Consider the following 26,296-nt stretch of genomic DNA (forward strand, 5'->3'; position numbering starts at 1 on the left):
TCAAATGTTTATTGGAGGTTCAGAGAAATTTGTTTGTATTCCAACAGGCAATTGGTACAGGGTTCTTCTTTGTGGATGGTAAAGCCTTTGCTCGTCAAGCTGATCTGCTGGAGGATTTTCTTGCATGCATGGCACAATCCACCTCATGGGCACATCATTGGTGCTTCCAGATCTATGTCCTATGAGAGAATGTCTGAAATGCATAGGGAAGATGAAGTGTAGTCTATCAGTCAAAGCAATGACTTTTCAGGATTTCTGTTTCTCTGGAATTGTACTTGAACCATCTTCTCACAAAGAGCATGTCACATCACTGTGGAGCCTGTGTGCCTCCTGTGGGTAATCATATCCACTGTTAACCGATCTGCTGTTGGGGAAGATATTTTACAATTTTGTTACTTTTTTGTAATGTGTCTTCTGGGATTCTGAACTTTCCAGTTTAAGATATATATTCTCTTGTGTTTGTTATTATTTGTAATTTCTGGATTTTAGTGCATGTGCCAGGTTAATATCTTGTTCTGACCTCTCTGAGCTCAGCTTTCTATTTTGACAAGTCGTTTCAGGCTGGCTACTTTTCTCAGTACAGTCACCCTCCCTCTAATCCTACCTTCCCTGCCCTTCTTTAAACCTAGGCAATAGTCTGTTTCAAATGATTCTCACAAATGCTCAAAAAAGATGATAATAAGAATAAATAAAAATTACTGAAACAGAATTTCTGCATGTTATTGACACCTAAATTAATGTATATTGGCAATATTTTGAATCTACATTTGTAACACATGACATTCACTGTAAAATGAATACACAAGTGAGCGCACAGTATTATTGACTAAATATAGGTAAGTATCGATATGGAAGAAATAATATTTCACTTCCCCTCATATGTCACATGCTTTGGAGTTACACCCACGTCTGTGGGACACAAACCAACCCTTTGTGTAGCCAGTAGCACAAAAAATATCCTGCAGTTCTGTAAAAAGTTTACTGATAAGGAGGCAATGAGAAGGAATAATCATTTTGTAAGATGATCTGTGTCAACAGGTTGTGAGAAACATTCATGTTTATACATTGAACATAAGAAGTGGGAACCATTCCTGTGACTTGATATTTCATTGCTTTTAATACATCAAATTTTGTCAGATGAATATGATACATGTCATGTAAAGAGAACATCAATTAATTTAAGAACCTGTTTATACCTGTGCATTTAAATTCATGTTTATTTTTAAAATTGTTTATCACTTTTGAGATAAAATTATAATGTCACTTAAGCAGCCCCCAGTTTGAATGGAATATTTATAAACACCTGCAATACTTACACTACAAGCAGACTGCCTAGAAATTAAAAGCTCATAACCTTAAATAAGTCAAATGCATAAATGCACTAGCAAAGCTGTAAAGCAGCAGTAGAAGCTGGCGCATTGAGAGCCTTTTCTGAGAAGCAGTTTGCGGTCAGAGATAGGCCTCTAATGCCTGAAGTATACTGACCTAACTCTACTCTCTGAAGCATGGCAAGTGGGCATTGCACAACAGAAGGTACTGTAATAAAACAGTAGTATTGCTTTCTTGAAGTAAAAAAAAAGGTAAGTTTGGGCACATTAAAATGAAAGGACCCTTGTACATGTGTGTATGGTGTGTTCATGAATATGTGGTGTTTATGTGATGTGCATTTTTTTTACTGTGAGTTTAAAGAGATATTACAAAATTTTATAAAATGACATTGTTCTGTTTTTGGTTTACTAAATGTATGATTTAAAATGACTGTCATAATGTTTACTATACCAATAAGGAGTGCACACCAGAAACAATGTGAAACAGTTATCGCATTTAGTTTGCATCTTTCATCATAAAATGTTGTGGCACTTTATACCTTAAACTATTTATTTTTAGGGTCATAACTTATGTCACTTTCTGGTTTGTTTTGCAGTACTATATTGTGCTTTATGTTTTCACCAAACACAGCTGTCTGCCCCATGTATATGAGACATTTTACTGATTCTGGTGCAAATTAAATATATTAGTAATTTTTATTCTCCTCTAAATGTGATGAGAAAGCAACACCAAGCTATGTGCTTTGTGGGACTGGATTGACAGTTGCTTCAAGAGCTGAGTATCGAAATCTGAATTTTATAACCAGGCGGTAATATACAGCTGAAGGTTAAATGGAGAAAACGACAGGCTTGGGAAGGGTGTGGAGATGTAAAAGAAAAATCATCTGTCAAGGCATTTTGATCAAGATAAATTCGTAAAGTGCAAGGCATGGAAAACAGCAAACAAGTAGATCCAATAAATGAGATTTGGAGGAAGTTAGCATAATTAGAAAGGCAAATTATTAGCCAGAGAAAGCAACTGTCTGAAAAAAGCAGGATTTCTTGATTTTTTTTTTTCAAAGTTATTACCTTTACGCAATTCACACTTTTTGCTTTAGAGTGCCCATATATTACTGGTGAACAAATCGGCTTAATGTAGCACATTCTTAAATTTTATAGGTTTCAGTTTCACCTAACATTTGCTTTCCATTTTGCTAAAGACTGGAAATCGTAGAACATTGGCTCCTCTCTTTCAATGTCAGCAGATATACGCACCATTCCATTTCCCCCTTCATGTCCACAAGATATGGCCCTTTTCTTTTTGTTTGTTACTTACAACTTTTAGTTAGAGCCTATATGTATAGGTGATCTAATTATATCATTCAGATGAGTTGCTGGTATTAATTTCACTGAAGTTGATGACTGTTGCAACAAGACAAAAGAAAAGCAGAGTTTCATACTCTCTATTATTTTCCTGCAAACTGGAGGAAGCAATTTGTCGGGTCAGCACATCAGCTTCACAGCACAGCCACAGCTGCAAAAATGCTTCTGATCCGTTACTCTGGCAATCAGCCACGGCAGCTACTGTCAGATGCTCAAGCTAAAATAATTGTTGGACAAAATCTTCTCAGTGACAAAGCCACTTGAAATTTGATTTAGAACTTAAGCTTTTCGTGAAGACTATTGCCACCGTCACCCACGGTAAAACTCACTCCTAGGTTTTTGATGTTGTCCTCCATATATAGAAGAGGACAGGAAACTTATGGAAATCAGTAGCTTGGTGCTTATAAGTGTATATGGTACTTGTAGCCAGCGCATAGTTACTGCTAGAAAAAAATCTACTCACCAAGCGTCAGCAGGAAAATACACATATAAAATGTATTATTTATGCAAACTTTTGGAGCCAGTGGCTCCTTCTACTGGCAGAACGGTTGAAGGAGAAGGAAGCAAGATGAAGGAAAAGGACTGGCGAGGTTTAGGACGCTGAATTGGGGGGACTTAACCAGACTGGATGAGAAGGAGTCTTTCTTTCTCATGACGTCTGTTAAGTCTCCTCTGATCTGGGACTCTGGATGACTTTTCTGAACTCTACACCTTTTCCCAAACACCACCAGTTCTTTTCCTTTGCCCCTCCTCCTTCCCCTTCAGTCTTTCTATCAGAAGCAGGAGCCACTGGCTCCAGAAGCTTGCAAATATAATGCCTTTTATATATGTGTTTCCTGCTGCTGCATGGTGAGTAGATTTTTTGTCTATCCAATTAACTGCTCTCAATATAATAGAGGGAAACATTCCACGTGGGAAAAATATATCTAAAAACAAAGATGATGTGACTTACCGAACGAAAGCGCTGGCAGGTCAATAGACACACAAACAAACACAAACACACACACAAAATTCAAGCTTTCGCAACAAACTGTTGCCTAATCAGGAAAGAGGGGAAGGAGAGGGAAAGACGAAAGGATGTGGGTTTTAAGGGAGAGGGTAAGGAGTCATTCCAATCCCGGGAGCGGAAAGTCTTCAGCTAAGTTGCCAGCTAAGTACTCACAGTAACATCTTCTACCTTGTTGGCATATTCTTTGCTGAAGAAGCACACCCAATATAAAAGCAAATGTAGTAGTTGGATGGTTGTGCTACCAGCTCTTTGGTTTATTATGTGCTCATTTGCTTCTCTTGTAAACAATGATTTTCACGCACCTTGATAAAGTAATACAAAAATATATTTGAAAATTCCACTGAAAGGCAAAAGAAAATTAAAAAATACTACTGCAAAACAGTGAAGTAGTGGTTAATAGCTGATGGAAACTTAGAAATGTGGGAAGAAATGTACATTTCAATTTTATGTGGAATTAAGAGACTAATTAACAAAACCGTAAATGAATCAGATCAAATTTGTTGCACAATACTCCATTCATTTGAATAAAAGTGATACATTTTGTAACATTGCAGGCAGATATTGTTTAAAGTTGCACACTTCGCTGTGCTAAAACAAAATAAGAAAGAAAGTACTATGAATCATTGACACATACATTCAAAAACTGCCTAGATATCTAAAGGTGCTTCTGCCATCTAATAAAAAAGAAAAAAATGGCATTTAACAGCAATACAAAATTCTTAAGATCTGCATAATGAGTGCTAAAAAACAATCTGAATTTTCACTAGAAACAGCTTGATGCAACGAGGGCCCATTTCTTTTGTATGCAGCCTGCCCATACTTTATGCTGTGCTATCAAAGGAAGCTGCAAAATTATGATAAAAACATCAGGAATGAGCAATCATAGCTTTATCATCAAACAATTCTTCTATTTCTCTAGGCAAAATTGTTGCATATTTGGATAAATGAATGGAAAAATATTGTAATCCCACTATAATGCCTATAAACTAAAAATCTATGGTGAGCTACAGCACGACAATGAAGCAGTGGTTGATAGCTATGTGAGTGAAATGTCATTTGTGATCATTTCCTCAGGAACAGCCCAAGGTGAAACAAAAGTGACAGTAGTAGCCAGCACATTCAAACGGTCCTTTGGCAGCATGAAGAAGCTTCTGTTGCCTAGAATGAAGTAACTGCACATCCAAATGGAAGTTCAGGCACGAAACTTGATGTGAGATGCCGCGCAGCTGCTCACGACTTCTAGGAGCACGGTGCTGGCACTCGGATAGGAGCAACTTCTACTTATCCATCAGAAGATGACGGCAGCTTATCTACTGTTGATGGGTTTCTGTTAGTACCAAAGGAAGGCGTCGGTGACGGCGGTCGCAGAGATGACATGCTGGGCTGGCGGCTCGCCACCAGGTAGGAGTGGCGCCGGCGCGCTGCATCACCTGTTGAGTGTCAGACTGGATTGAGCAGTCCGCACTTTGGAACCTCGAGTGGCAAAAATGTGTGATGGACAGAGATATGTACTGAGAACCCAGATCTTTGGCTTTTACAAGCATGTTATCACTGGTCTACCTGAGGATACTTGTAGACCTAATGGCCAGTTTCATCTTACCTCTACTACTCTACTACTATAACTTCCACAGATTCTTGAATATTGACAAGCATCCTTGAGAGGTAGGACAGAGTACAAGGTGACTTAGCTACAACGCAGTGTTAGTTCCGTGAATAAATACAGGGTGTTTGGAAATTCTTGTTACAAACTTCTAGGACTTGTAAAGGGGAGCGAGTGCATATTCTTTTGAATAGGAACTCATGTCCAGAAATGTACCATTTCCATTCTATGACTGTTTCAATTCAGATGTTTAACTCATCCACTTCTGTTTGAGGAACTAAATTTGGCACGATGCAGTACAATTATTAAGTATCAATTCTAAAGGAAACATAATGGAACAATTGTTTATCACTTAAGCACATTTGTTTGTATTAACACTTAACATTACGTGTTCACATTATTCCAAAACAAAACAGACCCCAGCATGCTGTACATACAGACCTGGTGTCTCTTCAGTTTCTAGTGCATCAGCCAGAACATATGCCAGGAGTCCAGTAAATTAAAATTTTCATTCGACCCCACAAGAAGTAGTCTGTAGGATTTAAATCTGACAACTGCAGTGACCATGTGGCTGGACCATCTTGGCCTATCAGTCTTTCACAGTATCATCTGTTGAGATGTCTCTGAACTGAGCGTGAGAAGTGAGGTGGGCAACATCATGCTGAAACCACATTTCCTGATGGACATTCAATGGCACAGCTTCCAAGAATGGATTCAGTACATTTTGTAAGAAGATCAAGTGTACAGGACCAGGTAGCTTGAGAGGAAGAAGGTATAGTCAATCATATGACTGTCCAAAATACCTGCCCATACGTTGATACCAAACCAGTTCTGAAATCACCGAACATGTGTGGCACAAGGGTTTTTGTCTGCCCAGACATAGCTGTTTCACGAATACAGAACACAATCCCTACTGAACTGACATTCATCTGTGAATAGAATTTGACGTGGACATGTTACACATCTGAATTGATACCATTGTAGAAGAGGAATGGTACATTCCCAGACATGGGTTCCTATTCAAAATATTATATACTCATTCCCTTCTGCAAGTCCTAGAAGTCTGTAACAGGAATTTCCAAACTCACAGTATAGAGATCAGAGCATTAGGGAATAGGGGAGTATATATGAAACCTACATCACAACTCATACGATTTGATAGCTTCCTGCAACTGCTTGTTGCCTCTGAAAATAAGTGGTGATTGACACTCTGTATGATACCCAGATATGTTCTGATTGGGACTGCTGACTTACTTACCTCATATCTGCATTTCTGTCACTGCAATGACCGTGTGCCATAATTTTGTAACACTTCTCTATATCCACAAGAATTTGTATGGAAGGGGTAGCACAGTTCATTGAGAATTTGTGAGAGTATGGAAATTAAACTGATATTAACTCAAATTGTCTCTACTGCATAAGATTCAGTGTGGCTTGTTCAGTGGATGATGTCAATAAACAGGAGGATTCAGCAGTGGACACCATAATGTTCCAAATACTGAACTTAGGAAATGGTTTATGCATATATTCAGTTTAATTCTACTATCCTCTCTTCTTTGATTTCCAATTTCATCTTAACATCAGATATGGCTTTTGCCACACCACACTAAGCCACCCAACTTTAGGAAACATGTTTACACACTTTCTTTGTCTTTACCAGTCTGTTATCAACATATAATAGCTTCCTATCAGTCTAGGGCTTACTGAAGGCCATACCAAAGGTGTAGGAAGATAGGCCCCGGCAAAGGGTCCAGGCACAGAAGGGGTGCAAAAACTGAATGAGAAATATACCTAGAAAGGAAGACAGTTTAAGAATTAATCGAGTGAGACACTTAAGTTCTCCTATCCCTTGTTTATCTATCTTCTGCTTACAAAAAGAAGCCTTTTCCTCAACACACAACTGTAAACAGTCATTGTCTCTGTGTTATTTCTATAGTGTCATTTTATTCAAGTAGCAAAAGAAGAAATGACTACTGCCAAGCAGACATCTTTTGCTAACATGGTTTATGGAGAAATAGTGCACTTGGTTCACACAGCTGAAGCCTATAGGGCTTGCTCATGTTCAGGATCAGAGTTCTTGGTGCTACTTCTCTATTTTCAAGAGTTGGTGTTGTGCAGAATCAGTTTGGTATGGTTTTCGAATCATCAGTGATAAGACTCTATTGCCCATCTGAATCCTCAACAGGAATCTAGTGCATGGCACAAATGTTGTGAGGGGGGGGGGGGGGGGAGGAGGTGGGAGGTTTTACCTTATATGTTTATTGTGGCATAACTGAAGCACTGCAGGTGGGCGTGTGTCATAGATACCATTTCAGGGGGAGGTGGAGGGCCACAGTTCTGTGACTTCTGAAAAAATAAGGAAGGGCAGAAAGAAAGGGAAGAATATGGGTGAAGTAGAGGGGGAAGAAAAAAGACAGGTAGGGAATGGATTGGAGGGGTCTAAAGTAGGAAGGGGGGGGGGGGGTAATATGTGAAAGGGAATCACGAGGAGATTTAGACTGGAATGTGTGGATCAACAGTTCCATTAAGACCTCCCTTACCCTGATATGGAGATTCTTGTTTTATTGTTTTAGGCTACTACATGGAGCCACTCTTGTTTTCCCAAGTGAGGCAATGCAATGAAAGTGGGAAGAGTGTACTTTGTATTGGCTTCATACTGACCAACAATGGAACAATGAAAAAGGAATCACATTATTGTTGCAGTGCTGCTTGGGTACTGTGTGTTGTTCCATGTTTTGAATTGTATCATACATAACCGATCACTTCTATGTATACCTTTTACTCCAGTATAAAGTCATTCTGATCTCAATTAACCAGCTGATCAACGAAGAGAATTAAAAAAAAAAAAAATTAGAATGAGATTTAAGGTTGCCACCTTTGGCAAGTCAAAAGTCAGGAATGTGCCCCCATTGGCAAGTCAAAAGTCGGGACATCTCAAACAAAAGGTAGTGCTTGAATATAATAGAGGGAAACATTCCATGCAGGAAAAATATATCTAAAAACAAAGATGATGTGACTTACCATACGAAAGCGCTGGCAGGTTGATAGACACACAAACAAACACAGTCATACACACAAAATTCTAGCTTTCGCAACCAACTGTTGCTTCATCAGGAAAGAGGGAAGGAGAGGGAAAGACGAAAGGATGTGGGTTTTAAGGGAGAGGGTAAGGAGTCATTCCAATCCCGGGAGCGGAAAGACTTACCTTAGGGGGAAAAAAGGACAGGTATGCACTTGCACACACACCCATATCCAACCACACATGTGTTTGTTTGTGTGTCTATCGACCTGCCAGCGCTTTCGTATGGTAAGTCACATCATCTTTGTTTTTAGATATAAAAGGTAGTGCTTAATATATTAAATGTGCAGTTCTTACTAAGATTCTGTCAGTTTTTACCCTCACACCAAAACTATACTTGAAGCTTAAAATATTTAAAAGTTAACAGTGTTTGCCTTATACACTGGTGAAAATCAATGGGGTTGGGGATGGAACTTGTAAATGTACTTGTTGTCTCCTGTAGTGGCTTTTAGAAGTTTTTTTATCTTAGAACATGTTAATAGAACTCTAAGAAGCTCATATTATAGTTTATTTTTACAAGAAGTTCACTTTCCACAGATGAAAATTATACAATATGACATAAAAAAGTATAACTATAGAAGTAAACCAGAAAAATAGGGGCTTGAGGGTGCCCCACCATACTCATGTGACAGTTACAGAAAAGTAGAGACGATACCTACAATATTGGGACAGATTGGAATCCTACTGACGTCAGCATGAAGGGATAAGGGGAGGGAGGCAGCACACTGTAGAAGTTGGTCACCTGATTGTATCTAAAGGTGCCCGTTCACAGCTCAATCAGTGTGGGTGACCCCCTCGCCAACCATAGCCGTGACCTGTTTGTGTGTGGACACCAATATCAACTTGGTTACCCTACCTGCCAGTACTGGTAGAGTATGTGCTGTCTGGTTGGTGTAAGCAGGTAGGGGCTCACCAGTGGAGCGATGCACTTGAACCCCAGAATCAACCACAAGCTCATTGTCCACACACAAGTGAGCAGATTGAAGCTAACCTGTTCAGTGAGTGGGTTGGTAGATTGGTCAGTCTGTGTATGGGGTCCTTAGCCCTTTGGACTTCTGCTCTGTTCATCCCCCCACATCCACTTCATATTCCATAACCTTTTACCCCTGAAGTTGCCATCCTCACTCCATGGGATTGCCGTGTTCCAAATTTCCACATGAAACCCAGTGTTATTACCAACCTGACGTTTATTTGATCTGAAGATTGTTGCTCCTCTGGCTCACTAGAATCAGGTCTCAGATTAAGACTCTTGCATCATCATTTTTCTGGAACTAAAGATTTTTCTCCAGGTGGGCCAAAAGGTTCTAGATTTATCCTCCGCACTCATGCTCTGAGGTTGGCTTTGTTCCTGATGTAACTGTCTACTTTGGAGTAGAGGCTTAAACCTGGCTGGACAAAGTTGGTACGTAATGACTGAACAATTAGGTAATATTGATGTGTTTATTTATTGGGACACCCGTACTTTCAGTGGTTTACACCACCCTGATACGTTGTTCCTGTTTTGAGTCATTTGCTCAGGAGTTCGATCCCTGAGGCTTCCGTTAGCCTAAGCATATGTGTTAATCTCTAAGGGAGCATTTCACATGGCAGACCACTGGTCCTATAAGTCTAAGACTGGAGTTCATGTTGATGTCCAGAGCATAGCTTTGACACACTGCGGAAGTTATTTCTGTGTGTCAGTCTGCTTCGGAGTGATGCAGTTTTGCGGAGAGTTCTGTTGACATTGCTTGACAGATTAAGGCTGTGTGCTGGACCAGGATTTGGACCTTGACCCTTTTGTGATCAATTGCCTTGCTGAAAGCACCATCAAAGAGTGCCCCATGGTGTGATATGAGAGCTTCAGTTTTTCAGTAATTCTTTTCTTGCTGCAAAGTGCCTGAGTGACCACTTCTGAAAAATATGCAAAGTAAATAGTTTGGAAAGTATGTAAGAGGTACTGACATATTGAAGCTTTAAATCTTGTTTTGAGGCCTCACTCGGTAACTTGATTGACATGACCATTATCTGTGAAAGGCAAAGGTTTGGGTTCAAGTGACAGGATGCAGCAGTCATCTTTTTAGCTTTTATAGTTTGTTAGAAATGGTGCAGTGAGAACCTAGAATCAGTGGAAAACAAAAACAACACATTCATGAGAATGACATCTTGGAAAGACAAAATGCAGTTGGCCAACACACTGAGTCATAGATCTTCCATTCTGTTCAAACATCTTGTACAGATGTTAATATATACACCACATAATTTCTAGATGACTGAAACTATGTATGTTAAGTGATGTCTGAAGGTAACAGATTACTAGAGGGAAATGTTATCATCATCATTTTTGTATTACAGTTGACTGCTTGGTTGCTGTCCTTTCCTATTTATGCTGATGACGTATCAAAATACTATGTAACACTGAAGAGAGATTACCTGTGATGGCCTCAATGTGCGTTATCTTATGGTGTCATTTGCATTTCAGTGCCCTAGTATATTGGACTTGACTATATTTTGTCAATACTATACAGGTGTAGTGTAAGTACAAATGTGAGCTTTCCAGGATTAGATTTGCAAATACATCTCAAAGAAAGTATTTGTGTACTATGGACTTTCATCCAGTCCTGAATCCGCAGTTAGACAGTTCAACACCTGCAGCCAGCTCAATACAGCACCATGACTTAGCAGTCACTACATACAGAGACCTAGGATCATTAACAGAGTTTCTGCAATCATTAGTATCAGCTATAGTATCAGTGCCATAGACTGTCAAGAGACAGCAAAGTTAGATATTATTCTATTAGGTACAGAACATCATAGATATGAGAGGAATCAGTTCTTTTGGACTTTTGGACATGTCTGACAGAACAGACACCACTCATGATGAAGCAGCAAGAACATATACATGAATAATTAGGGTTGAAGGAAACAGCATGGGAAAGAGAGAGGAAGGAAATAATGACTTCCAGCCTCACAGGGCAATGTAAAGGTGAGAGTTGAAAATTTGTGGCATAATGAGAGTCAAACTCAGATGTTCTGCTTCTCTAGAATGGTTGCCTTAACCGCATTGGCCATCCGGACAAGTTTTCCATCAGAGGCATTTGGGTTGGATGGAAAGTGTGTCTGGAAGGCTGATGCGCTTAAGGCAACCATTCTAGAGAAGTGGAGCATCTGACTTCGAGTCTTGTTCTGGCATAAATTTTGAACTTTTTTTTTTGCCTTTGCATTGCTGCAACCCATGTACGGCTGGAAGTCATTATTTCCTTCCTCTCTCTTTCCCATCCCCTTTCCTTTCCATCCCTTTCACCCTGATTATTCCTGTCATACATCAAATTATACCAAAGTTAAGTAGGGCTTACTATTCTGTCACAAACTCTTAGTGGCGGCTGGTTATCATGTGATAATGTGCTACAGCACACTAATAATATTACACTTAAATTATGCCATTTTACTTTGAATGTGATATAGAAATCACACTAGAATTATGTCATTTCTCTTCAAATGTGAGTGGGAAATAGCAATAACATCAGCGCATTTCTCTTCAAATGCATGCTTGTGTGCAAATAAAATGGATGAAAATATCAAAATCTTAAACATGGCTGCAAACAGCAACTGTGTGAACCTGAAGAGGTTGAAAAATCAGTCAACCAGTTGCAAACAAAGGTTTATGGGCTAATAAACCTTTATTTCAAACTGGTTGGCTGATTTTTCAACCTCTTAGAATGAAAATAGGTTTTGTAGTGCCTCTTTCCCCATTAATAAGAAACCAGTGCTGAAATTTAGGTCAGCTGCATTAGGATCAACTCCTGACTGGTCCAATGTACAGAGTGACAAGGTGTGAACCTGGGTTTCAGCCCTGCTAGTACCAACCTTTTTTTCATTTTATTTTATTCCTGTCAATGTTAAACTATTAATGATACAATTTAAATATACTTAAACTGTTCAATTCATTAAATTTAGTTACAGTTACTACTCATCTTAGTCAAAACCCCCAACTATCAAAGAAACAAGTTGTTTCAGGGTTTCCTTTCCATTAAAAGCTTATAAAGGTAGTGGAGAAGACTATATTACAACAGAACTTTTGAAGTTAACTAAAATTAATGTTTGAGAAAACTAAAAAAAAAAAAAAAATGCCACAAGAGTGGAAGATGTCCTTAATACATTCACTACATAAGAAAGGCAATAAACAAAGTGTTAAAAACTAGAGAGGAATTTCTTTGCAACCAGTTGCAAACAACATATTTTCCAAGATTATACTAAACGGAGTAGAAACGACACTGGAGAGTAATTTTGGTGAATGTGAAGGTGGTTTTAGGAAAGGCACGTGATGTTCTGAACAAATATTTAATCTGAAGTCAATCATTTGCCACAGATTACTGAATTCAAAAGATGCTTATTGATTTCCAAAGGGCCATTGATTCTCTTGACAGAAACTATAGATAAAATAAAAGTATGTGAATAGGAGCAGGTTGATACCCATTTCAGGTTCCTAGAATATCTGGCCTTAATGGGCAATAGGAAAAGGTAAAACAGTCCCTAAAGATCTACATGTAAAGTGTGGGGGATTTTTGAGGAGCTGTTCTTGTATTGGCACAGCGGCTGAGTGGCCCCAGGTTTGATTCCTGCTGGTACCAACATTTTTTAAAAAAAATTTTATTCTTTGCAATGATAAACTATTAATTATGAAATTTCAGTATATACATTAAATTAATATATTCAATTTAGTTGTGATTAGATATGATGATAAGTTAATAGGCTATAGGCCACCACATTGTAGCACATTGGTATAATTTTGAATGAGACACCATTGGATACTAGCAATAAATGTTATTGGTTATTTCTTATAGCACTGCCACATTTATGCTATAATGCTGGCCTATTAAGGGAAGTGTCTGATTGGCAAGTGTGCAAGCAACCACCTTTAAGGAACCATACCAAGGGAACACTTTTCTCTCGCTGTGGATATCTGGGCCGAATTACTGTACTCACAACACTTTCACCACAAGGAACAGCATCCAAAATGTAGTCCTGGACACCGGCACAACTGCACTAGTGCATATGTCGTATCGAGGAAACAACTGTACTCCAGACCTTTGTTTATTAGGTTTGTTTGTTTGTTTCATTGCCCTCTGCTTGCTTCTTTTGTTTGTAGCTATAGCAGTCAAACAGCCTGTACAATTAATTATGGCTGAGTGCTCGTCACTGTCTTGTTATACATCCTTGTATTAGGTTGGTGCATAAGTTCATAGCATTTTGTTTTGCATGTTGGCATATCAGTTGCTATGGCTTTGTCTATTGATTGTCATTTTTATTGTAGTTCACTGTTACTGTTTGAGTTTACATATTATCATTTTGTCATCTGGAGATAGTGAGTGCAGCTGTGGTGCTAGAAAATGGAGTGCAGAGTGGAGAAATTGAAACATTTCTAACAGATTATTCTGTTTGAGTTCAATAGAGGGGCGACAACAGCAGAGGCAGCCAGAAACATTTGCCTCATGTATGGTGATAATTCTGTTGGACAGAGCACGACAGAAAAATGGTTTTCTTGCTTTAAGGAGGATCGTTTTGTCTTACTTAAGGTGACTCTATGCTCAGGAAGACCTTCGGGATTCGATGAAGATCATTTAAACACATTAATCCACAATGATCTACGTCATTTTATTTGAGCACTGACAAATTTGACGAACTGTGACCATCGAGTGACATTTCATGCAATGAGAAAGTTTAGTGGCCATAAGCGTATCTCTGCTTGCTGGTCATCAATCGGCTCATGGGCAGCACCGACCATTCCTACCCTGCATCGTTATTAGTGACGAGAAATTGTGTCTTTATGTTAACACAAGGGAGAGAAACGAATTGTTGAACTAAAACAAAGCAAACAAAGACCTTCATGTATCCACAAAAGATAATGATACGCATCTGGTGTAACTGTGACTGTGTGATGTACTACGAATTGGTTTCCCGATATGTAACCATCACCGATGACATTTATTGACAACAACTGAGACGTCTTGCACACACAGTCCAAGAACAACGGCCAGGAAGACTGCGTGAAGTGGCCCTAATGCGCTATAACGCCTGGTCGCGTTCTGCTAGACTGAGAAAATACGTTGTAGAGGAGTTGGGTTGGGAAGTTATATTGCATCCACCTTATTTATCTGTTCTTGCATCCTCAGATTTTCACCTTTTCCGCTCGCTATCGAACAACCTTCAAGGAACTTCCTTTCCGGACGAAAATGCGCTTCGGTCATGGCTCAACGAGTTCTTCACCTCAAAATCACGTGTTTTCTCTAGTCGATTCGAAAATTTGCCCCAGCGTTGGCAGACTGTTGTGAATAGTCAAGGAGAATATGTTATTGATAACCAAGATCTCTGTTATGTACGAGATGTGTTCAAAAATTAAGATGACTTTTGTATTTTTATGAAAAAATATTTTGTTATTCATCAATATTCATGTTGTCCCCTTCAAAGTAATCCCCCTCAGATGCAATACACTTGTGCCGACGCCTCTTCCAATCCTCGAAGCATTTCTCATAAGCACTTTTTGGTTCAGCCTTGAGTACTTCCAGCGATGCAGTTTTTATTTCCTCATTCGTTGAAAATCTTCGTCCTTTCACCGGTCTCTTCAGTTTCGGAAACAGGAAAAAGTCGCAGGGGACCAAATCCGGTGAATATGGTGGTTGAGGCATTACTGTCGTGATGTTTCTGGCCAAAAAATCTCTCCCAGACTACGATAAATGAGTAGGTTCACTGTCGTGATGCAAAAGCCATGAATTGTTTTTCCACAATTCCGGACGTTTTCTGCGTATTGCTTCTCGCAAACGGCGCATAATGTCAAAGTAATACTCCTTATTGACCGTACGACCTTGAGGCGAAAATTCATGATGCACTACGCAACGGTAATGAAAAAAAAAAAAAAAAAAAAGAAAAACCAGTGAGCAAAACTTTGGCATTTGATCGAACTTGACAGGCTTTTTTCGGTCTTGGCTCTCCGGGATGCTTCCACTGGATGATTGCGCTTTGGTTTGGACGTCATAACTGTAAACCCATGTTTCGTCACTAGTTATGACCCTTTTGAGAAAATCAGGTCATCATTGACGGCATTCAAGGGCTCCTGACGATGTTCATGCGATGGCTCTCCTGATCAAAATTGAGAAGTTTTGGAACAAACTTCGCTGACACGTATCATGCCGAAAACATCAGAAAAATTGCATGACATGAGCCCTGACGGCTGAATCGACAGCGTCCGCTTATGTGGGGAGGGCGATGGCTTCTCCTGAACTTGCTGACTTCACGGTCATTGTCTCTTCTGCTCTGCCCGCTGTTTGCCAGTATGTAACTCTCTAAACTAAACCAAGTTATACATTTATTTTCTAATTTCTACTTCACTTTGATTTCACTAATTTATTTACTTATCTTAAGTACCACTCAACACTGTGAACATATGTTCGGTACATGTGTACCAACGTAACAAAGAAGAATCGATAGTCTAATGTACGTTGCCCGCGCAATTTGAAAAGTCACCTTATTTTTGAACAGCCCTCGTATATCTGTTGTGTTTATTAAACTTATGGAAAAATGCTACGAACTTATGCACCAAACCAATATATTATATTACGCCCATGATGATGAAACTGTGACACCGAAACGTCCTGTGCAGAGGAAGTGACCTAGCCCCAACAATCGGCAGCGAGTGGCGAGTGAACAGAGCTGAGTGCCGTGCACTTTCTGGGCGTGGCGTGGCGGACTACTCGTGCCTTCGTCGTGAGGTTCTGCTACACAGAGAGAAGTACGGACTGGCCTAGGCCTGGATCTCGGCGGCCGTGGCGGACCGCGGCACGGCGCCGTTCTTGAGCCTGCGCTCCGTGCTGAGCGACGCAGACGAGGAGGTCGGCCTGAGCGAGGTGAGGCTGGGGTGGCGGCTGGTCGCCGAGCGCACGCTGCTGCCCCTGCTGCCTGGCCGCCGGCCCGGCGCGCCGTCTCCTGCGGCAGCCACACAACCGCTCCAGCGCTGCCACACACACAACTCTACAGTGCTGGACACACACGGCGGACTGGACAGAGCCTACTGTGGGAGCCGACTCCTTGCACTCGCATCACTTACACAAAAGGGTAAATACACCGAGGTGACAAAAGTCAAGGGGACAGTAAATACACGTATACAGGTGAAGGTAGGAACACGTATTCCAAGTATAAAAGTGCAGTGCACTGGCGGAGCTGCTATTTGTACTTAGGTGATTCGTGTGAAAAGGTGTCCGACGTGATTATGGTCACACGACGGGAGTTAACAGACTTTGGACGTGCAATGGTAGCTGGAGCTAGGTGCATGGGATACTCCATTTCGGAAATCGTTAGAGAATTCAGTATTCCGAGATCCACATTGACAATTGTGTGCCGAGAGTACCAAATTTCAGGCATTACCTCTGACCACGGTCAACAGAGTGGCCAACGACCTTCAGTTAACTACTGAGAGCAGCAGTGCGTGCACGGAGTTGTCAGTGATAACAGACTAGCAACACTACGTGAAATAACCCCAGAGATCAGTGTGGGACGTACGGCGAACGTATCCTTTAGGACTGTGTGGCAAAATTTGGCGTTGGGCCATGCCAGCAGACGACTGGCGTGAGAGCATTTTCTAACAGCACAGCATCGTCTGCAGTGCCTCTCTTGAGCTCGTTATTGTGTCAGTTGGACCTAGATGACTGGAAAATCGTGGCCTGGTCAGATGAGTCTCGATTTCAGTTGGTAAGAGATGATGGCAGGGTTCGAGTATGGCGCAGATGCCACAAAGCTGTGGGCCCAAGTAGTCATCGAGGCACTGTGTGAGCTGGTGGCGGCTCCATAATGGTGTGGGCTGTGTTTACATGGAATGGACTGGGTCCTCTGGTCCAACTGCACCGAACAATGACTGGAAATGATTATCTTTGCTACTTGGAGACCATTTGTAGTCATTCATTTTCCCAAACAACGATGGAATTTTTATGGATGACAATGCACCCTGTCACCAGACCACAGTGGTTCGCGGTTGGCATGAAGAACATTATGAACAGTTCGAGCGAATGATTTGGCCACCCAAATCACCCGACATGGGGCATAATCGAGAGATCAGTCTGTGCACAAAATACTGTTCCGGCAACACTTCCGCAATTATGGACAGCTATGGAGGAAGGCATGGTACAGCATTTCTACAGAAGACTTCCAGTGACTTGTGGAGTCCATGACACGTCGAGTTGCTGCACTATGCAGGGCGGAAGGAAGTCCAACACGATAATAGGAGGTATCCTACGACTTTTGTCACTTCAGTGTATACTTTGGTGCCACAAAAATACAGCAAGGGAGCCCTCCAGTAATGGAATCCCACAGTGATCGAAGGGAAAATTTGGACACTCCAGTTATTCGTGTCTTGTGCTAAATCTACTTTGGAACCACATAAACACAGAAGGTGCATTCTACAGTGACGGACGTACATCACGTCCACTGTGAAGTCACTATCCTTTTATTTGCTTACGTCCCAAGCTGCAAATTAGAATAAATCTACTTTGGTGCCCAAAAATACAGCGAGTGTTTCTTACAGTAATGGAAACCCACAATAGCCGGGAGACAACCTACTGTGGACCAAGTTACGTATCAAAACAAATATGCTTTGGTGCCGTAGAGGTACAGCGAGTGACTGGACAATAGACGGAAGAAAACCGACTGTCCTCGTATGTTCATGTTCGGGCACGCTAGTTATTTGTGTTTTGTGCTAACTCTACTTCGATACCACAGAAACAGAGAAAGATGAATCCTAGATACAATAGACTGAAGACAACCTACTGTGAAATCGACTTCCTTTTATTGGCCCTCGTCAAGATATTCAAGCTACATATTAGAATAAATCTGCTTTTTTTTGCGAGTGACCTCTACATAAATGACCTGGAGGCAACCTATTGGCGAACGAACTTCCTCAGATGTTCATTTTCGGGCATCATAGCTATCTAAGTATTGTGATAAATCTACTCTAGTGCCACAGAAACGCAGAGGATAACTGTGCAGTGATGGACATACACATTCCACTGGAGGTACAATACTGTGAATCCTTATTCCTTGAGCCACTCTCATTCCGACGTCAAAAGTTACATTTCAGAATAATCTACTTTGGTGCCACAAAAATACGATCCTTATAGTAATGGAAACCCACAATAGCTGGGAGATAACTTAATGTAGGATGTCCATGGTTGGATGCTATGCTCATCGTACATATTGTGATAAATCTACTCTGGTACCACAGAGACACAGAGGATAACTCTACGGTTGTGAACATACACATTGCACTGGAGATGCAGTGCTGTGAATCCACGCCATTTGATTCACTGTGATTTCGACATCCAAGCTACTTTTCTGAATGAATCTACTTTGGTGCCACAGAAATACTCTGAGTGATCCTTACAGCGATGGGAATCCACAATGGCCCGTAAGAAGGAGGAAGGTCAACTCTACAATGAAGAAAACACACACTGGACAGTAGTCAGTCGACTGTGGAGGGATCTCCCTAGTGTCTGTTCGGTCTCAGGTGCTCGACGAACACATGTATTACGGTTAACCTACTCGGGTGCGACAGATAAAAAAGTAAATAACTTCCACAGTGTGGAACACGTCATAGAATGTGAAGTGGCCTGCTAAATGATTGCATCTCGTCACAGCCTTTCATTTTCAGTCATCTAGTTGCTTCGACAGACCTAGACAGCGATGAGTACACACTGTGGATTGGAGATGGTCTTCTGAGTAACTAAACCTCGCCGTCCCTACACAGATTAAGACACTACATTCGTTGTCTCAGAAGAACAATACGCAATATCTACTGCACTGAAACATTATTTATTACTGGAGCTATGACAAGCTATGTCTTTACTTTCACGATTATATTCCTTCACCAGGATCACAGCACCATGCGGTCATACTCTCAAACATTTGTTGCCTGCTGTATACAGATAATGCACTCGCACTACACTGACGCTGCTTTGGACTGAGTACCTTTTGCGGCGCTACTGTGGTAACAAAATACTTTTGTGTCAGCTGCTGCCTTCGCGAGTAACTTTTTTCTCTCACCGTAAAGTAAGGCAGCTTGTGAGATGTTAAGAGTCGTAAAATGCCACGACTTGCCTATGTTGGTAGTAGGTTAAAAGCTAGGCTCTGTAGTTCGCAGACATTGGGGACAATATCTAAACATTGGTTACGTAAATTGCATGTAGCTGCAATGCATATGAAAACGATCTAAGTTATTTGATAGATTTCCAAAAATTAGAGAAAAATGGAGGAAACAAAAGTTACTCGCAAAGGTAGCAGTTGACGCAAAAATTAAATACTTTGTTATCGCAGTAGTGCCGCAAAAGATACTCAAGACAAAGGATCGTCAATGCGGTGCGCTGCTTCATCTGTTCACGGCACGCAACAGCATGTTTGAGAGGAGGATTGCAGTTAGAGCTGTGATCCTGGCAACAAAGAGAATCCTCAGTTATGTGGAACGAGTCAAGGTAAAACTATGATGGGGGGCCGTTGGCAGATTAGACACACTTAAAGCCCATACTAATGTGGCCAGAGGACTGAACGTTTGTCCTTCGGTTGTCACAGACTGTGGAAACAGTTTCTGGTCACCAATCTGGCACCACGAGGATTCAATAAAGGATGGCCAAGGAGTGCAACATGCACAGATGATCACTATTTGCAATTATACAATCGGAGAAATAGGGCCACTTACTCATCCCAATTATGGCCTCCCCTTGATCAGCTACCGGAAGAGCGCCGTCATCAATTACTACGTACAGACTGCTTAACGAAGGTGGCATTTATAAGGAGCAGTCAAATGAAAACCAAACACTCAACACAATGGGACCATGGAATGGTCCCATTCAAAAGTAATCATCACACATGTTAAGACATTTATCCCACTGGGAGACAAGACTATCAATTCCTGTTTCGTGGAATGTGGTCAGCCAGTGATGGATTTACAATTGCACCCATTCTACATCTACATTTTTGCACTTCCTGAAACCGAAGTCCATAAATGTCTTTCTTCAAGTCACCAAAGATGTGAAAATCACACGATGAAGGATCCGGGCTGTACAGAGGATGTTGCAGTGTTTCCCAACCATGTTGCTGAACCACAGCTTTCATCCGATTGGCCATGTGGGGACAGGCGTATAGTGCAACAGGATTCTTTCTCTACTCGTCGAGTTCGTCTAGCGTGGAACCACAATCAACACGCAGTGTTACACTGAAGCGCGAAAGAAACTGGTATAGGCATGCGTATTCAAATACAGAGATACGTAAACAGGCAGATTAAGGCGCTGCGATCGGCAACGCCTATCTAAGACAATAAGTGTCTGGCGCAGTTGTTAGATCTGTTACTTCTGCTACCATGGCAGGTTATGAAGATTTAAGTGAGTCTGAACGTGGTGTTATAGTCGGCGCACCAGCGATGGGACCCAGCATATCTGAAATAGTGATGAAGTGGGTATTATCCCGCACGACCATTTCACCAGTGTACCGTGAATATCTGGATTCCAGTAAAACATCAAATCTCCGACACAGCTGTGGCCAGAAAAAGATCCTGCAAGAACGGGACCAACGACGACTGAAGAGAATCGTTCAACATGACAGAAGTGCAACCCTTCCGCAAATTGCTCCAGATTTCAATGCTGGGCCATCAACAAATGTCAGCGCACGAACCATTCAACGAAATATCAGTGATATGGGCTTTTGGAGTTGAAGGCCCACTCATCTACCCTTGATGACTGCATGACACAAAGCTTTACGCCACACCTGGGCCTGTCAACACTGACATTGGACTGTTGATAATTGGAAACATGTTGCCTGGTTGGACGAGTCTCGTTTGAAATTGTATTGAGCGGATGGATGTGTATGGGTGTGGAGAAAACCTCATGAATCCATGGACCCTGCATGTCAGCAGGGGACTGTTCAAGTTGGTGGAGGCCCTGTAATGGTGTGAGGCGTGTGCAGTTGGAGTATAAGGGACCCCTGATATGTCTAGATACGACTCTGACAGGTGACATGTACATAAACAGCCTGTCTGATCACCTGCATCCATTCGTATCCATTGTGCATTCCAACGAACTTGGGCAATTACAGTAGGGCAATGCGATCCCTCACACGCCCAGAATTGCTACAGAGTGGCTCCAGGGACACTCTTCTGGGATTAAACACTTGTGTTGGCCATCAAACTCCACAGACATGAACATTATTGAGCATATCTGGGATGCCTTGCAACGTGCTGTTCAGAAGAGATCTCCACCTCGTCTTACTCTTGCGGGTTTATGGACAGCCTTGTAGGATTCATGGTGTCAGTTCCCTCCAGCACTACCTTAGACGTTAGTTGAGCCCATGCCACGTGTTGTGGCACTTCTGCGTGCTCGCAGCGACCCTATACGATATTAGGCAGGTATAGCAGTTTATTTGGCTCTTCAGTGTATGAAGACACTTTGCAGAAACTGCGACGCGCCATTAAGTCAATTTACCCAGGAATGCTGGAGGAGGGAATCACGCCGAACTGACAATCGGCCGAAGGCTAAGCTTCAGCGATTTGGTTGGGAAATACTGCAACATCCTCTGCACAGCTCGGATATTTCACTGTGTGATTTTCACGTCTTTGGTGACCTGAAGAAAGATATTTGTGGACTTGGGTTTCAGGAAGTGCAAGAATGGGTGCAATTGTGGATCCGTCAGTGGCTGACCACTTTCCACGAAACATGGTTCCATTGTGTCGCGTGTTCACTTTTGATTTGACGGCCCCTCATACACAAATCAACCAGGCATGTGTGTACCTATCATTGTGTCCAGTGTGGACTGTCGCTTAGCCACTTTGACTATGATCCTACTCTGAGAGACCACAGATCCACTATTAAGCATCTTGACCACATGTATAGCGGAGTGGTACCCTGAGTAAAAAAAAAATGATACGTGGTCAGATGCTACAGTTGGGCCTCATGTCCAAGTATAGCAGTGCTACAATTGGAGTTGGTGGGGATGGGGCTAGGAGGGGGCGTACGTAACCGAAGACCACTGAAACTGCAGCAAGAACCGACTGAATTCTTCCCAGATTTCGCTGTCGCTGCTATTTACAGCTTGACGATAGCTGGATATTGTCGGATTTGATCGAATATGCTGGTCACTGCTGATTGGCCAAACAATTATGAACCCTTCAGCGCTGCTCTTGGCCGTTCTCTTTCGCGTCATACTTCTGGCAGTGGCACTGTAATTACGCACATGTAGGAGCAGTGTTCTCTTTTCTGCCTACATTAACTCTTTTTTGATCACCGCTCCACTGTTATTGCAAACGTAGTGTGTTACAAATAGATGATAAAATCTGTTTCAATTTCACTGTCTGACATCGAGTGTATGGACATTCTTAACCATGCGTATGCTGACGATAGGGAGGACAGTACCTGTAATTATTGCTACATATTCTCTCAGTAGCAGAGCCTTGGTTTTGCTTTCCTCACAGTTTCTAAAGAGAGAAATTTATCTGCATTCCGCTCTTAAGCGAACACTACATGAAGTGGAAGTCTGTGGTATTGTTTCTCCCAGAGGAACAAAGTCTAATATTACTTTTTTCTTGGGTGTAGCACTGTAGGACATCTACTTCTCCACACGGTATATTCGTGTACTTGAATTCTGCTTGTCTTCGTATTATGCGTACAGTGATTCATAGCTATGTCTGTCATAGCCTTTTAAGATATTAAAGCATGTCTACTTCTGAGTATGAAATTTATCTGTATTCCAATTACTGTGTGACGCTTCTGGCCACGCCAGTACTTTTTTTTCTTTTGATTTTAGTCTTCGTGTCACACCTCTTGTGCATTTACTTTTAAGCTATAGCGGTTTACTTAAGGCGTTAAAATTGTTTTGTTAAGTACTTGCAAGCAATGTTCTGTCTGTTTGTGGAAATCAAATCAGAGTATAACTACAGGCAAGACATCTACGTCAAACACGACGCTGATTCAAGTGAACTCATATATTGTATAGGGCTGCGTAGGGCAGGTTCCCGTTAGATTTTCCCATAGCAGCTACTGCGGAGTCTTATAACTGTTTAGGAGAGGGAATGTCGCAATTGCTCCTAAAAGAGGTTCCGATCCTTACTGTGTCCGTCAAGACCAGCACCTTCACTGTCTTATAAATGCACCGTATTCGCAGGACACCAGATGGAATATAATCTCCACAAAAGTATGCTACTGCTGAAAATATCGAGCTCTGCTCATACCATAGCATTAATGAAGTATTGCTGTGCCTTCCTCTCTGTGGTTGAAGGCGTCCATTTCTGTTTGTAACACCCCGATCAGAGGGCTGCATCTTTTTATTCTTTCCTCCTCCACCATACCTGCAGAAGGTTTGACTCCACCTCACATTAAGCCTGCGACAGAAACCTTTGGCTCTATTTCCCTTACTGTTCTTGCAGGAGTTGCTTTGTTCTTGCCTCCAACTGCGGTGCACTTTGGGGCACCTGACTTTTCTCATATTTGTCTTTGTCGGCCACGCATCTTTGATTAATTCTGTGTGTGATGAGATGAGTAGTGTTCAGCTAGAGAGCTAAGTACCTTCTATATATACTGTTGGTGACCGTGCAGCTTTTCCCTGGAATAAATGATGACTAACTGACAACCTAAGCTGCCGACAGATGTTGTTGATATACCTCTATGTGGACAGCTGAAAATGTGTGCCTCGACCGGGACTCGAACCCGGGATCTCCTGCTTACATGGCAGACGCTCTATCCATCTGAGCCACCGAGGACACAGATGAGTCTCACGGGAAGCGTGCAAGGGATAAGTCCCTGCAGTCGCGCTATTCATCTGTGTCCTCGGTGGCTCAGATGGATAGAGCGTCTGCCATGTAAGCAGGAGATCCCGGGTTCGAGTCCCGGTCGGGGCACACATTTTCAGCTGTCCACATCGAGGTATATCAACAACACCTGTCGGCAGCTTAGGTTGTCAGTTAGTCATCATTAAGTACCTTCTGTTTTCTCATTGTGCTACAGTGGAGAACTGTTCCTGTTTCTCTCAGAGTGTCTGTTATGACTCTCGGAGCTTTCATTGTACAGATAGTCTGAGGCTGTTTCTCTCACGTAGTATGATGAAAGACTAGTCTTACCATTCTTCTCGGATTTCGCCTTGGCCGAGAACGGTTGGGTTCACCTTCATCTTTGTATCTAATAAGTGAACACCACCTCTACTGTCGTGTGTATCACAATGATGCTTGACACTATCTCTGTCGCAGTGTTGAAAGAAGAAGATGCATCTCCACTTTTATCTGAAAGTGCTCAAAGTAAAGAGTTTTGATACCGTTGTTAAACAGTACGCCATAGACTTCTCGCATCAGCATAAAAAAGGAAATCACAGCTATCTGTACCTTATTCTAAGTACTCAGTAGTTAGTTATCTTAAGTTCTATTCTGTTCACTACGTCTAGGGAGATACTTCATTTCACAGAATCTGAAGAGAGACCAGCAGAAGTTTCTATTTCTTTGGCTCAAATGGCTCTGAGCACTATGGGACTCAACATCTTAGGTCATAAGTCCCCTAGAACTTAGAACTACTTAAACCTAACTAACCTAAGGACATCACACACACCCATGCCCGAGGCAGGATTCGAACCTGCGACCGTAGCAGTCCCGCGGTTCCGGACTGCAGCGCCAGAACCGCTAGACCACCGCGGCCGGCTTCTATTTCTTTATACGCAGCTTGTAGGCGAGACTTTGACTCTATTCGTTTTATATACTTTAAAGAAATATCTGTTTCTATGAGTTTCCTTTAAACATGCTAACGGGAAAGGTGTTCTAAAATTATCGCTGCAACTATTAAAAGACTAGTATCTCTACTTCTTACTGTACACTGCGAAAGCAGTATTCCTAACACTGTGTCTAAAGAGAAATCAGCAGCAATTGTGTAGTACATAATGTGTATTTTACCCTTTTTCTCGTGCAATTTCTAATGATGGAAGTAGCACTTCCATCTCTACACACTCTACTACTTCTTTCTGTTCTTATGACTTTACATAGATTCCCTTCAGTCTGCTTCTGCCTACATCTGATTTTATTTACCTTTAATGATAGACATACTGCATTTCTATTCAGTTCTAAACATGCCATGGAGAACCCAGATATGTTGTGTTCATTCCCAAATGCCAGTCTAGAGGAATGAATTTTTTTCTGCATTGCTAGGCTTGGTTTATCTCGTATTGTTGACAGTGTACCTGTATTTGTACTTCGCTCTATATACCTGGTAAATAAACAAATCTTTGGCTCCCTTTCTCTCATAATATCTGATGAGATCTGAATCTCTATTTGTCTCGTAACTGTGCTAGAGCCGATAGCGTTAAATGCCGTTTCTTCAACGCTATCAAATAAGACTCCTATGTCTCTACTTTGCTCTTACAATGCTGTAGACAGCCAATTTTCGCTCTGGTGGTCCTATAATGACCGACAAGACAGATGAAATTTTCCTTGTCTCTATGTGCATGTCAGGAAGGAAGAAAGTGGGCATTCTTCTGTTTCGCTACTAACAAGAGGCTTGTACTGCTATCTTGAACAGAAACCTTCGGCTCCATTTCTGTGACCGTCCTAATTAGGAACTTGCGAGGTATTTCTCTGGGAGCATGCAATCAATCCCATGTCTCTATCTCTCTACATATATTTCAGGTAGGGCTCATGGCTTCTATACTCTTACAGCATCAGATGTATTGCTTTGAGTTTACCTCTGTCTGCAACAGAGGCATTTGGTTAAATTTTTTTTACCCTGCTCAATTAGAGACAAACATCTGTGCATCGCTGTAAAGTAGTTAACAGAGAACCAATTTCAGCTTATTTCCTCTCATCACGCGCAACAGGGGAGCCTAATCTTTATTTGTTTCTAAAATGGAGCTAATACTGACTCTGTGCCACTAATTTATTTTGTATA

General features: G+C 41.5%; 1 protein-coding gene across 3 annotated transcripts in view; it reads right to left on the reverse strand.

Annotated features, from left to right (window-relative positions):
- LOC126215347 (uncharacterized) overlaps window positions 1–26,296 on the reverse strand; it is a 286,938-nt gene that overhangs the window by 29,921 nt on the left and 230,721 nt on the right. Inside the window, exon 8 of one of the 3 annotated variants that reach the window (XM_049942031.1) lies at window positions 5,037–5,129. The exons of the other annotated variants lie outside the window; for them this stretch is intronic. Coding sequence (XP_049797988.1) covers window positions 5,037–5,129 — 93 coding nt within the window. The remainder of the gene's footprint in view (window positions 1–5,036; window positions 5,130–26,296) is intronic. 3 annotated transcript variants of the gene reach the window in all.

Source organism: Schistocerca nitens, chromosome 12 (assembly GCF_023898315.1).
Source record: "Schistocerca nitens isolate TAMUIC-IGC-003100 chromosome 12, iqSchNite1.1, whole genome shotgun sequence".
Taxonomy (NCBI): domain Eukaryota; kingdom Metazoa; phylum Arthropoda; class Insecta; order Orthoptera; family Acrididae; genus Schistocerca; species Schistocerca nitens.